The 14,005-nt window shown below is 49.6% G+C and overlaps 1 protein-coding gene across 3 annotated transcripts in view; it reads left to right on the forward strand.

Moving 5' to 3' along the window:
- The first annotated feature begins 2,832 nt into the window (after positions 1–2,832).
- Positions 2,833–14,005, forward strand: part of CCDC69 (coiled-coil domain containing 69) — a 37,657-nt gene continuing 26,484 nt past the window's right edge. The window contains exons 1-2 of one of the 3 annotated variants that reach the window (XM_060197978.1): positions 2,833–3,052; positions 11,997–12,066. In XM_060197978.1, coding sequence (XP_060053961.1) covers positions 3,005–3,052; positions 11,997–12,066 — 118 coding nt within the window. In that variant the 5' untranslated portion in view covers positions 2,833–3,004. Of the gene's footprint in view, positions 3,053–11,996; positions 12,067–14,005 lie in introns of those variants that run through there. The other 2 variants (XM_016190665.2, XM_060197980.1) reach the window with 2 other exon arrangements.

Below are 14,005 nucleotides of genomic sequence, written 5' to 3' on the forward strand. Positions count from 1 at the left end.
ATGGGGCTCTACTGTTAAGGACCCTCTCCCTTCGTTTCTGCCATTTGTGTTGATTTTATGTCTAGTTATTTCACAGTCATTACCCAATTCTTAAATTCAAAGACATGCTCATTACACATGAACTTAAAAAAAAACAACAACAGAAGCAAGCAAACTGTTTCTAAGACTTGTGAGAACTATAGTGGTTATCTTTGGGAGGTGGGAGGGTGGGGACACAGAACTTTGGTGGTGGGTGTGATATGGAACTATACACTGCGACCTTATAATCTTACAACCTACTATTTTTTTTTACAACCTACTATTAATCACAAATAAAAAATAAAAAAAGATGTGCTCACAATGGGATATCAAAAAACCAATCTGAGTCTCATACATGAATATGAAAACATTAAAAAGTATATTTTTCTTAATACAGCAATAATAAGTGTACACTCATTTTTAATATAAGAAAGTGGATAGTTTTTGAAATTCAATATCTCACTCATTCAGAGAGATTCAATACTTTGCTTTTGAAAAATAAGAGGATGGAGGAGACAGCATAATAATTATGCAAAAGACTTTCATGCCTGTGTCTTCAAAAGCTCAAATAACCATAAGCCCACATAACCATAAGCCAGAGCTGAGCAGTGCTCTGGTAAAAGATGGGGAAAAGGGGCAGGGTGGTAACTCAGTGGGATAAGCACACATGGCAAAGAGCAAGAACCTGCACAAAGATCCCTGTTCAAGCCTCTGGTTCCTCATCTGCAGGGGAATCATTTCACAGGTGGTGAAGCAGGTCTGCAGGTGTCTATCTTTCTCTCCCCCTCTCTGTCTTCCCTTCCTCTCTCCATTTCTCTCTGTTCTATCCAAAAACAACAACAACAGCAATGGCAACAATAACAACAAGGGCAACAACAAGGGTAGCAAAATTGGAAAAATGATATCTAGGAGCAGTGGCACCAAGCCCCACTGATAACCCTGGAGGCACTTGAAAAAAAAAAAGGAATATCTAAAATAGACTTCCTAGCTTCTTTCCATTCCAGGATTCCTAATCTCATCTGCTCTATTCCTACTTTTTGGTTCCTGTTTATTAAACACTTTGTCCTGTTTTCTATCTTACTTCCTTTAATCAGATGCTACTATGATTCCATCCCAACTTTTCTGGACAGAAGACCTCACCAATGTGTCCTGGAAACCCAATTCCATCAGGACCTGGAGAAAGAAGAGGATAAAAGGACATTTGGAGTTAGTAATAGGTATAAATGTGACTCAGAAAGGAAGGGAAGGCAGGGCCACAGGAAAAAAAAGGGCAAATATATATAAATATAGACAGATAGTCATAGGAATAATAGTTAACCCACATATATGACCTTGGGAGAATTACTGCAGTTTCTAGTGGAGGAGGGGATGGGGACACAGAACTCTGGTGGTGGGAACAGTGTGGAAGTATACCCCCGTTAGCTCATAATTTTGTAAATCAATATTAAATCCCTAATACAAATGATGAGAAAATAAATAATAAAATAAAATAAAAAGAATGGGGGTTGTGGTCCAAGAGGTGGCACAGTGGACAAGGCTTTGGACTCTCAAGCATGAGGTCCCAAGTTCAATCCCTGGTAACACATGTACCAGAGTGATGTCTGATTCTTTCTCTCTATAATAAATAAATAAATTTATTAATTTAAATTAATAAATTTATTAATATTTATTAATTAATAAATTCATTAATAAATAAAATCTTTTAAAAAAGAATAATGGGGGTCTGCAAAATTGCTTATTTGCTGTGCCCACCATCCAGGTTGAAACCCAGGCCTCACACATGGTGAGATATGGGCTTAACTGGGTAAAAAGCTTTCTTGTTAGTTTGTTCTGACTATGACCACTGCTTCACAAGCATTGCTCCTTTAAGCAGGTGCTGCTCCCTCCTCACTGCAGCACACCTTCCTACAGCAGATGGCCCTCATCCTTCAGCTAGCCAGCACAGTCCCTGAGCCTTGTCCTGGGTTTCCCAGTTGTTGGTCTGGGTGGGGCCTGGGATTACATTCCTGACAAATAATGTAGCTGGGGACAGTATTGCTTCAGGACCACACTTTGGGGTCCTGCATTCTTCTTTCCAAGCACCTACAATCAATCCCCTAATTATCTCATCCCCTGTATTAGACCTGCTGCAACTGGTCTGGTGCTCTATGGGAAGGAGTGTCTCTACAGCCTCATTCTCCCTCTTTCAGGACTATAAACCCTTTCCATCAACACACCTGTTCAAATGTCCCTGGCCTCTGACAATAACTAAGATCCACAGATACACTTACTAACAAAGATTTGTGTCTTTTTCTTCACTGTATCACCAGAAGTGTCTAATGACAAGAGTATAGTCAGTAAAAGTTTCTGTCCTGGGCTGGAAAATAGCTCACTTGCATAGCACTCCTTTGCTATGTGTGCAACAAAGGTTGGAGCCTGGCTTCCACTGCATTGAAGGAAGTTTCTGGGCTTCAGTCTCTCTCTCTCAAAATAATAAATAAATAAATAAATAAATAAATAAATAAATAAATAAATGTAAAAAAAGAGTTTCTGTCCCAGGTACTGATGTTCCCTGTCCCTGGTCTGCCTGCCTGTCAGGTGGACACATCCAACCAGAGAACAGTCCAGGTGCTCCAAACTGGAAAGAACACCCAGTGTCTGCTTTTTGCAGGTAATTGGTTCAGCATCCAAATTCTGGAGTTAAAACAGGATTTTTTTCCTGGTCCTGACTAGTTATGTGAGCTTAGACATCTGTGAGTGCCTACAAGCCCTCGGCCACCAGGGGCAAGCTCCCTTCGCTGACTGTACCGCACTCCTGCTGGACTCCAGGGCTCTGGCCGGCACCTGAGCGGGCGGCGCCTGCGGGCAGGCCCCGCTCTTCGAGTATTTACGGCGCGGCCGCCGGCAGCGCTGAAGTCCGCGCTTCCAGGTTCAGTTTCGGGGTCTCGCCGGCGCCCCGGCCGGCGGGCACGAGCGGGCAGCGAGCACACCTTCCCGGCAGGGGAGAATGGGCTGCAGCTATAGCCGGCTGAGTTGTTGCAAGCCTCCCAAAAAGGTAGGACAGCCCATGAGAAGTTTGCCTTGGAAGGGAGGAGGGTGCGGAGTGCCTGCTCGCCGGGACTCGCCGGCCAGTCCCTGACCCGGGACCCAGACCTCGACCTTCGACCCGCACAAGGACCGGGACCCGGACCCAGGACCCAGAACCGGGCGGCGGGCTCCCTGACCCCAGTCCCAGGCAGCGGGTCACCCCGTGCTGGCCTCCCCCACCCCCCCACGGGCCTGGGAGGCTGGAGTGGGGACCCTTCAGGCCTGGCAGGTGCCCTTCCCTCACCCTGGGCCGGCGACATGACCTTTCTGGGCCCCCAGAGACGCGCACACAGGCACGTGGGCAGTTGAAGTGTGTACCCGACACCCCTCCCCCATTGACAAATCTGCTCCCCTCCCAGACCAACCCATTGCCCCCTCCACGCCACCGGGTGTCATTCACAGGGTGCCCGTGGGGGTGATGGCAAAGTTAGAGCGGAGCATGGAGCCTCTTCCAGGCCCCAGCCTGCAGGAAGGCCGGCTGGGAGGGGCCAGAGACAGCCCAGGGTGACTGCCGGCTGGGGCCTTCCTTTCCTCGGGTCCCTCCCCATGGGGCCTAGAGCTGGGTTAGGGCCCAAGAGAACCTGCTCAGTTTCCTGTCAGGGGACCAGCTGCCCTCAGAGTCTGGCGAGCCTAGAAGGTCAGAGGCTGGAGTCAGAAGGACAGGTTCCTCAGGGGTCAGCCTCAAGTTGTGCTCAGGTCACTGTCCAGCAGGTGGGAGTGGGAAGGGTACCAGGAGCTTGAGCCTGCCACCCCCTGGGGTCCCAGGTTGCAGCAGTGTTTAGTCAAAGTTGAACTTGAGTCTGGTCTCTGCTCCTGCTTTAATGTGCTGAGCACAGCTTTTCTGCCTGTCCCCATCTGGGTGGCTCTGTTCCCTCCTCTGTGCCTCACCTCTGTACCTTGTCCCAGGGATGAGTTTGTCTCAAGTCCAATGCTTCTGGCTGCCCCACCTCCTCTAGCCCCTGGTATGAAAGAAAAAAGAAAGAAGGAAAAAAACAAAACAAACAAAACTCTCAGAGCTCTGGCCAGAAACTCCCTGGCAGGGACACTGGGTCTGGTTGGACTCTTTCACCCAGTCACCATAATAGTGTGTGCCACTGCTAGGATTAGGTCCCAGCTCTACACACATACTTTAGAACTCCAAGTGATACCTCCTGCCCTCTGGGCCTCAGTTTTCCTCTGTAAGGAATGGGGTAGTTGGTTTCTGAGTGTCTCCATATTCTCACACCTGTGTAGGCCTCTAAGGTGGTATTGTGGGTCCCAGTAAACCCCTCCCCCCCACCGGCCAGTGGCAGACGGCAAGCTGGAGGAGCCTAGGCTTAGGGCTGCCCAGCCCCTAGGGGAGAAGTGGCCCTCTGAGCACTCTCCCAGCTGTCCTATCTGTCCCTACTTCCTGCTGTGAAGGATGAGTGTAGTCAGCATCCACTTTTCGAGGGGATACCCCCTGGTCTTGACCCAGCCTTTCACAAGCAGAAGGTCAGAATCAGAAAGGTCACAGAGCTGCTCAGAGCAGAACTAGTGATGTGACATGGTCTCTGTCCTTTCTCTCCACCCCCACTCTACTCCCAGTGGCTTCTGGATGATTCCAGAGCCCTTTGGCATAAAGGCCTTCCCCCAATAGCCTCAGTGCAGCTTAATGTGTCTTCCTGTCACCCTCACTGCCAGACCTCTGGAGTGTACAGCTGAGTGTATTTAAAGACCCAGCCTGTAGTCAGCTCTTCTGCCTGGTTTCTTACCCAGGTGCTATGTGTGCCCCCTACCCTACAACCCAGGCGCTGCACACATACCCCCAACAGGCCACAGGAGGAAGCTCTACAGAAGGAGGCACAGCCTATTGAAGACTACATACATATAGAAGGTCAGGTTACCCCCACCAATGACTCTCACAGGACAGCTTACAGAGCACCTTCATGTCCCACAGCTCCCAGGATCCCTATAGCTGGGTGAGGCTGTGGGGTCTGAGGACCACTGTGTCCATGCCAGAGCCAGAGCTGGCTGCTGAGATGGGGTCTCCTGCCATGCAGAGCCCACTGCCTCCAGCTGAGCCCCTGTAAGTAAAGAGTAGGGCTGTGAGAGTCAGGACAGGGTACATAGGGTAACCAAGGTTGATGGGGCTCTTCCTGGGATGTGACCCTAGTGGGCATCAGGGTACTGGGTGGGGGCTTCCCTTGGCTGGGGATAGAGCTTATTCTCAGGGCTTTGCATAGTCCCTTCAGGCTGGGGGGGCCTGAAGATGTGCTGGCTCTGAAGTCTCCCTGCTTGGCCCATGAGGGTCCCAGTTTAGGGCTAAAGTCACTGCTCATGGAGCCAAGCTGGAATCCCAAGGAAGCTTGGACAGGTACTGCGGTACTAGAGACCCAGAAGCCATTATGTGGACCTTCCTGGGCTCCTTGTGGCAAAGATGATTGGGGAGCATGAGAGAAGGAGGACAGATTCAAGACCAAGGAGGCATCCTCCTGTAGACTTCCTACTGAGGGGCATGGAATGGGGGTGTGCCTTCCCCCATCCCCAGGAGGCACCATCCCCTGGGCTATAGGGCACTGGGATCCCCCCAACACACACACACACACACACACACACACACACACACACACACACACACACACACACCACACACACACACACACACACACACACACACACACACACATTCCCATGTGGCCTACTGTGAGGTGTGCAGGCCATGGGAGACATGGCCTATTGGGGGAGGGGGATGTGCAGAGGAGCATGGCTGGAGAACCTAGTTCTTGTCTGATCACCCAAATGGTATCACTGGTATGAGGGATAGCGCTGCTCTGTTTTGTTCCAGAAGCAGAATTGTGAAGTGAGGGGAAGCTCCCTGTTTTTCAGGAGAAAGGAGGTAGTGAGTTCCCCATCATCAAGGAGAGTTCACACATAGGTCAGAGACATTTGAGCAGGCATATTAGAGGAGATGGGATCTGAGGACCAGCTTATAGTTAGGATTCCATTTAAAAACTTAATCATTAAGGTGGGGAAGATGGCATAATGATAATGCAAAGAGACTTTTATGCCTGAGGCTTTGAAGTCCCAGGTTCAATACCCCACAGCACCATAAGCCAGAGCCAAGCTGGAAAATAAACTAAAATAAAATATTAATTATTCCGGTGATCACAATGCTGGAGGCACAGTTTCAATTATGGAAAAACATAGAGGAAATCTAAAATTCATTTCTAGCCCCACTAGTAAGAGATGTAGTACTATTCTTCTGACTCCCTCCTATACCACCTGGAAACATTTCAGAAAAGATTTCTGAAGGCTCCCTTCCGTTCTGTGGGTGACCCTTGGCTCACACACTCAGCTAGTTTGCACACTGGCTTCTTCTCTGCCCTCTCCTGCCCTGTTCCTGGTGGCAATTCATAACCTTTAGCTGAGTCTAGGGGCACCCCACTAGGAGGTGGCCCTTGGCTGGGTGTTGACAGTGGTGTGAGTGCACAGCTGTGGGGGTGTGCAGGCCTGTGAGAGGCTTCCCTGGGCAGGGCCACTCTGGGTGCAGACCTCTGACAACTCTGAGGCCAGTCAGGATCACTAGAGGATGCTTTCTCTCCCAGCACTGTGCCCCAAGGATCTTGAGGGGTGTGTGTGTGTGTGTGTGTGTGTGTGTGTGTGTGTGTGTGTATTGTTTGAACAAGTAGATTTACCAGACCCAGAAGATAGTGAAGCCCAAAGTCCCCCAGCAGTTCCCATGCCTGTGCATACTGAAAATCTTATGGATGGGAACCAGTTGTGGTATGATGTAAAAGGATACCTGAACCCACCACCAACAGTCTATGAGGATAGTTTCTGATGATGCTGGTTTTGGAGTCACTACTTGTGCATGCAACTGTCTTTGCTTCTGCTCCCCTCTAGCTGATTCCCAGGCTGCTAGTGCTGGTGTGGAGAGAACTTCCCCAAATCCACTTGTCCTGACTACCTCTCTATCTCTGCCTCCACTGGCTGTTGAAGTCTTGGGTCCATGCTTCATATTGGCATTTGTGTTTTGTTGTCCAGTGGGCAGAGATCAAACTCCCAAGGAGTGGTCAGAAGCTGTCGGCTTTATAAGTAGAATGGAGTCGTGGCCACCAGAGCCGGAATGTTCACGGGTCAGCTGGCAAATGGTTTGAACCTACTCTGAAAAGCTACTCTGTGTGTCTCTGTGTAGTAATCAAGTGTTCAGAAAATGAACTTGGGGTAAGTTAGGCCCCTGTAAAAGGAGGAGTTAGGCAGGAGACCCAGGTTCTGGCTCTGACATCTTGTGGTGACTTGGGGTTCCAGTGTTCTTCATTCTCACTACATTTGTCCTCACTGTTCCCCCTCTGACAGTGGGGGTGGGGACTCCCATCATCCCACGTGGGAAGAGAGAAGGAACATGTGAATCTGCCTCCAGACAGATCTAAATCTGTCCCTCACCTGGAGACAGGCCATCCTGCTTCTCTCACCAAGTGCATTCTAAACCCCCTCCCCAATCATTTATCTTGTCATTTTATTCTACAACCTAAATCTTCCAGAACATCTAGGCCAAACGCCTTACAATGCACAATACATGCCTCCCCAGATAAGAATTGTACAAGCTGACCCACTTCCAGCTCTCCTCCCCCAATGCCGGGTCTCACCACATGCACAATGAACCTTCTAGAACACCTTGCCTCTTCTCCAGTGTCCACAACCCTCCCCCGCCTGCCCTTCAGGACCAGACCCTGATGTCAGCAAAGTATCTGTCCTGGGCTGAGCAGAGTCACTTCAGCACCCATGGGCCCTGGAACCTGGGCGTATCCTTAATTGCAACAGGGTGCAGAGACAGCCTCTCTGGACTCCCATGAGTCCTTCCCTTGGGGGGCTAGAGTCTTCATAACAAGAAAGAAATGAGCACAGACACACAGGGGAAAGACTCATGGTGATGGAAGCTGAGGATACTGGTAGCAGTGGAGGCCAAGAGCAGGCTGGGGAGGTGCTCCCCTACCCAGAAAACTCCACCCCCTCACTCTGGTGGCAGCACTGGGCAGATGCCACACAGCCCAGTAGACAAAGAGAGGAAGCAACTCACTGGTAGCATGTGGCTCCCATGAACAGGAAAATATATTTTTTAAAGATTTTATATTTTATTAATGAGAAAGATAGGAGAAGAGAGAAAGAACCAGACATCACTCTGGCACATATGCTGCCAGGGATCGAACTCAGGACTTCAGGCTTGAGAGTCCAAAGCCTTATCACTGCGCCACCTCCCGGATCACACAAGAAAGTATTTTTACATGATGCTGCTGTGTAAAAACAGTGAGAGGACATTCAGAGAACTATTCACAGTTCAGATTGAAGCACAATGTGGAGACCTGTCATGAGGACCACTAGCCATGCTGTACTCAGGGTGCACAGGTTGAGGCTTCAACTGCTTTTTAAAATTTAATTAATTAATTTGTTCATTTGATAGGACAGAGAGAAATTGAGAAGGGGAGATAGAAAGGAAGAGAGAAGGGGCCAGGCAGTGGTGCACCTGGTTAAGTGCACATAGTACTATGCGTAATTATGGACCTGGGTTCAAGCCTCTGTTCCCCACCTGCAGTGGGGGTACTTAACAAGTGGTATAGCTATCTATCTTTCTCTCTGTTTCCCATTCCCCTCTCAATTTCCTTTCTGTCCTATCAAATAAAATAGGGGGAAAAGCAGTAAAAAATGATCACCAGGAATGGTGGATTAGTGTACTGAGCCCCCGTGATAAACCTAGAGGCAAAAGTCGGGGGAGAGGTAAGACACCTGCAGTATTGCTTTAGCAATTGTGAAACTTCCCTCCTGCACATGGGGACCAGGGGCTTTAACACAGGTCCTTGCTCATTGGTAACATGTGCTCAGTCAGGGACACTACTACATAGCTCCTTGAGCCTTCAACTTATAAAAAGCACAGTATCTGCCACCAAGTGCGCTAAATTGAGGTGTACCTCTATGTCTCAGGTTAAGCATCTAACCCAGCCTCTCACAGCTCAAAGTTAACATGGGCAGCAAAAATTCAGGGCCCTGGGGAGCCACAGGTATCAGGGAGCAGGCAACATAGCCAGCTCAGGGTTTGTAGACTCTGGACCTGGCTGACCTGTCCACACCTAAATCTGGCCACAGCTCCAGCCAGCTAAGGAAAGTCAGGACTGGAGTTGGGCCTCCTGATATCACTTGCCTTGCCCCATGACACTCTGAGCCTTGGATGTCTGGGGAGTGGAACCTAGTGGTATAGAGCTCCATGGATGGGACCAACCCTGGGAGACATGCAAGACTGGTACCCAGTGCTGCCCTAGAACAAGTGGCCTGTCCTGAATGCACAGTGGTGCCCTGGGGTATGCGTGCCTTTATAGGACCATGCCATTGGTGGCCTGCTACCTGGAGGCTCTAGGGCTCTGCATATTCTAACCCTCCCCCTCCATTCCAGCTCCTTGAAACATGAGAGTAGTGAAAGGACCCTAGTCCCCTCACCAGGGTTCCTTTCATGTAAGGGGTCAGTTGTGCCTATGTAAGCCAACAGGGGGTGAGGGGGGGAAGAGAACAGGGAGAGGTGCTAAGAGGCCTACTTCCACATTCACAGCATGGCAGAACAGCAAGACTCTGTCAGAATTGTTGCCTGCTCTGTGCTGTGCCCAGAAAGGGGATGGCACTCCTCCAAAGTCACATAGCATGCAAAAGGCAGGCAAGGCCTGGACTTTGAGCCCCACATGGGGTGAAGGAGACAGGTGAACATCTGCATTGAGTTAGTGTCCCTGCCCCCTACCTCATGGCCCTCTGCTGGCCAGCGAACCTCTGCTCCATTAGCTCTAGACCCTCTGAGATGGTCAAATTGACCAACACCCCAGGCAGCTATGGGGTAAATCAAGGTGGGCTTTGGGATGAACCTGTTTCTAGAACTCTTGTCAGCTGGAGTAATGGGAGCATGGACCCATATGTACCCTGGGGGGAGGTGGCCCTAGGGATGCAGAACTTCACAGGGAAGGGTGTCTCCATGGCTGAGAGGTGCAGGCAGGTGCTCCCCATGGGAAGTGAGTTGGTCAGTCACTCTGGTCTGTCCCCAGGCCTGGGGGGCATGTTGACCTCACACTATGTGATGCCAAGGTGGGGCCTAAGTTTTCAGAGATTCTGTGATATGACAGGGACCACCAAACAACCGTATCACCAGAGAACACCACTGTCACTCAGAAAAGAGTGAGGGGCCAAACTTACTGAGTTCTCCCTCCCTGCAGACATTTCTCAACAGCCCTGAACTTTCAACTCTGCCTTCCTCCCAGGCCCTGGGGCTCCTCCACCCTAGCTCACCTCCTTCCTGCCTCCCCCCACACTAGGCTCAGCCTGTGGTTGCTCAGCCCTCCCACCATGGCCCAGACACCGGAAAGGCAGTTCTGGTACAGCAAGGGTGGAACCCATCCCTGTCCCCGGGGGCACTGTCACCCCTCCCCTAGCCGGCAGCCTCCAATCCATCTGCCTCTGTGAGAAGGAAGTGAGGGCTTCCGGGCCACCAAATCTGGATTCTCACAGCCCTTTCCCTACCCGCCTCTCTGCCTCTCTGTCCTCTTCACTACCTGTCATCACCCTGCCTCAGGGTGATGGAAAGGAGCTGGGACCCTTAAAAGCCTCCAGCTGTTGATATCAATGCCACCCAAGAGGGGGCAGGAAGGGTCTGCCCCAGCTCTAGGAGTTCAGGAACTGCCATGAGCGTTAGGCCTGCCCAGATGGGTGTGGCCTATGGGGAGACCTGGGGGGTGTGAAGAGACCTCTCGGGCTGCTCGGCCAGCTGGTCCTCTCCTCTAGGATGGTTCTGAGCCCCTCACAGTGGACAGAGGGCTGCACCACTCAGTTTTGGGGATCTCCCACAATGGGGCAGGAGCAAACTGTTCTAGAAGCCTTTCTTTGATTTATCTCCCTTCTCCAGCCACAGCTACACTTAAGTAATTCCTGAGTTCGGGACACTTTTTAAAGGATATTAATCAGAGAGAACCAGAGCAGCATTCTGCCACATGGCAATGCCAGGGATTAAACTTGGGACCCCGTGCTCTTAGGCTCTATGCTTTAGCCACTGTGCTATTTTTCAGGCCACCAGGAAAATTTAAATAATTTTTATTCCAATAATTATTTAAACAACTGTGTTACCCTTGTAAAAAATAAAGCTTTTCTTTCACAGTGATAATTCACAATTGTACATTTTCATAATCTTCTCATGGTGGACTTATTTTAAAATATTTATTTATTATTTGATAGGACAGAGAGAAGTTGAGAGAAGAAGGGGAAATAGTGAGGGAGAGAGAAAAAGAGACTGCTAGTGAAACTTCCCCCTTGCCTGGTAGGGGAACTTACCTGTTCCTCTGGTAGGGACCAGGGTTTTGAACCTGGGTCTTTGTGCACTGTAATGTGTGTACTCAATCAAGTGAGCCACTACCCAGTCCTCTGGCTGACTTATTTTTAAAGTGTTTCTTAAGATGGGGCCTAGAAAAGTTTCCTTTCTTTCTTTAATTTAAGTTTATTCTACAAGAGCACTACTCATCTCTGGCTTAGGGTGGTGCTGGAGATTGAACTTGTGTGTTCAGATCTTCGGGCATGAAAGTTGTTTTGCATAACCATTATGTTGTCTCTTCAACCCTTTCTTTCTTTCTCTTTCTTTCTTTCTTTCTTTCTCTCTTTCTTTCTTCCTTCCTTCCTTCCTTCCTTCCTTCTTTTCTTTCTTTTCTTCTTTCTTTCTTTCTTTTTAATTTTGCTTATTTCATATGTAGTAGAGAGAGTTTCACATGAGGGGGAGAGAGAGAGAGAATCGAGAGCACCACTATGGGAGTCTAAGGGACTAGGCACAGGGCAGTGGCTGGTGTCCCTGAAGTCCCGCTTTGTCCTACTGTAGTATCCCTCCTCACATTAACCTCCTACCCTCTGCCTTCACCTCATTGTTGTCTCATTTATTCCAGAGGCACCAAGAGCCAGACCAGCTCCCCAGACCAGAGCAACAAGAACTTGGTCCTATCAACGGAGACACAGGTGAGTCATCAGACTATGAATGGCCTCTGACATCCATGAGCCTTGTGTTTTTATAATCAACAAGGAGATATAGCTACTTAGTTACCTCATGAGATCTCAGATAGGTTATATTACTAGGAGTAGCAGGTCTAAAACTGGGGAGGTGATAGTTCTGACTTGTCCTTTCCTTTTCTGGACTGTTGATGACACACTTGCAAGTGCTGAGTTTATTTCTAGAAAGATCATTTTCAATGGAATCCAGAAAATTTGAAAAGTCCAGTTAAATTGGCCAGCAACTATGCATTGTTCTTACTGTGGAGAGAAAAAGAAGATATAGGTTTCCTCATGTCCTGTGGATAAGAGAGAGGATCTGTGCTCAGTGTGACTCAGAATCGAGTGACCTTGAGGTGACAGGGACAGACAAGCAAAGGTCAGTTCTGTTTCAGAGTCTCTCTCTCTCTGTCTCTCTCTTTTATCTGATAGGACAGAGAAAAATTGAGAGGCAAGGGGGAAGTTGGGAGAGAGTAAGACCAATACCTGCATACCTGCTTCACCACTCATGAAACCACCCCCCAAAGGTGGGGAGTTGGGCCTTGAACCTGGGTCCTTGCGGTTAGTAATGTGTGCTCCACCAGTGCACCACCACCTGGCCCCATCAGAGGCCCATTCTGTGGGGTGATTGTCTAAGCCATCAGAGGTACTGGGTAGAGCACAAGTGCTCCATCTCAGAAAGAACCTGATTTCTGCCCAGAGACTCTGGAGGATGCCCTAGAAGGGGTTCAAACACCAGATCAGCACTGGACTAGAATTCAAAGCTTGTCCACTCTGGCTCCCAAGGAAGACATTTGTGTTGGGGGTGGGGTGAGGGGGTGACTTCAGAGATCCAGACACTGGGCTCGACTGGAGTGGAGCTGGAAAATCAGTCTTGACCATGGCCTTTGCCATCAGTATTGTCCAGCTTTGGGTAGGCTGGAACTGGTCTCCTGGACTCACTTTGGGACCACACTGTCCTGTCCCACTGTCCTCTGGAGGCTCTGAGTTCACCCACTGCCAGCTCCCAGGACCTAGGGTGGGGCCACTCCTACTGCCCAGCCCTTCTTCATCTCTTCTCTGCCATCCTTGCACTCTGACAAAAGTACAGGTGACATGGGCATGGTGACAACAGGGCCCTGGCCTTAGCTCTAGTGTGTTCCTAGCTCTGATGAGCATGGGCAGGTCACAGGCACAGCAGGCAACAGGGCATGGCTGTGAGGGGTGTTTGTTGGGGATCAACTGTGTGGGTTTGTATTCTCCTCCCCTTTGTGGCCTGGCTGTGCCTTGCTCACAGCTGGGAGCATTGCCTGTCCCTTGCTGTCCTCACCCATAAAGTACAGTTTCTGGGCACTGCCTAGCAGGACTGTGAGGATGCATGAGGTGTCTGCTTGGCCCTGGTCCTGGTTCCTGGGATCAGCTCCCTGCTGGTCCTGTCACCTTTATTACCTGTGTTTTTTTTAAAAAAATATTTACTTGTTTATTTATTCCCTTTTGTTGCCCTTGTTGTTTTAGTTACTATTGTTGCCCTTATTGTTGTAGTTACTATTATTGCTATTGATGTCATTGTTGTTGGATAGGACAGAGAGGAATGGAGAGAGGAGGGGAAGACAGAGAGGAGGAGAGAAATATAGACACCTGCAGACCTGCTTCACCGCCTGTGAAGCAACTCCCCTGCTGGTCAGGAGCTGGGGGCTGCAACTGGGATCCTAATGCTGGTACTTGCGCTTTGCGCCACCTGTGCTACCACCCAACTCCCATCACCTGTGTTTTCTGACTTAACCATCTTGTGGCTCCATGAGCTGGGTGTTAGCATTTTACTGCTTTCATGTGCTGTTCTGGAATGTTCTAAGCAAAGGCTGGGCTTCCTTTCCACTCCCAGGGGCCCCTCACTTCCATAGAAGGGTAGGGGAGATGTGGTATAAAGGTG

The sequence above is a fragment of the Erinaceus europaeus genome, chromosome 9 (assembly GCF_950295315.1).
Source record: "Erinaceus europaeus chromosome 9, mEriEur2.1, whole genome shotgun sequence".
Classification (NCBI taxonomy): Eukaryota; Metazoa; Chordata; class Mammalia; order Eulipotyphla; family Erinaceidae; genus Erinaceus; species Erinaceus europaeus.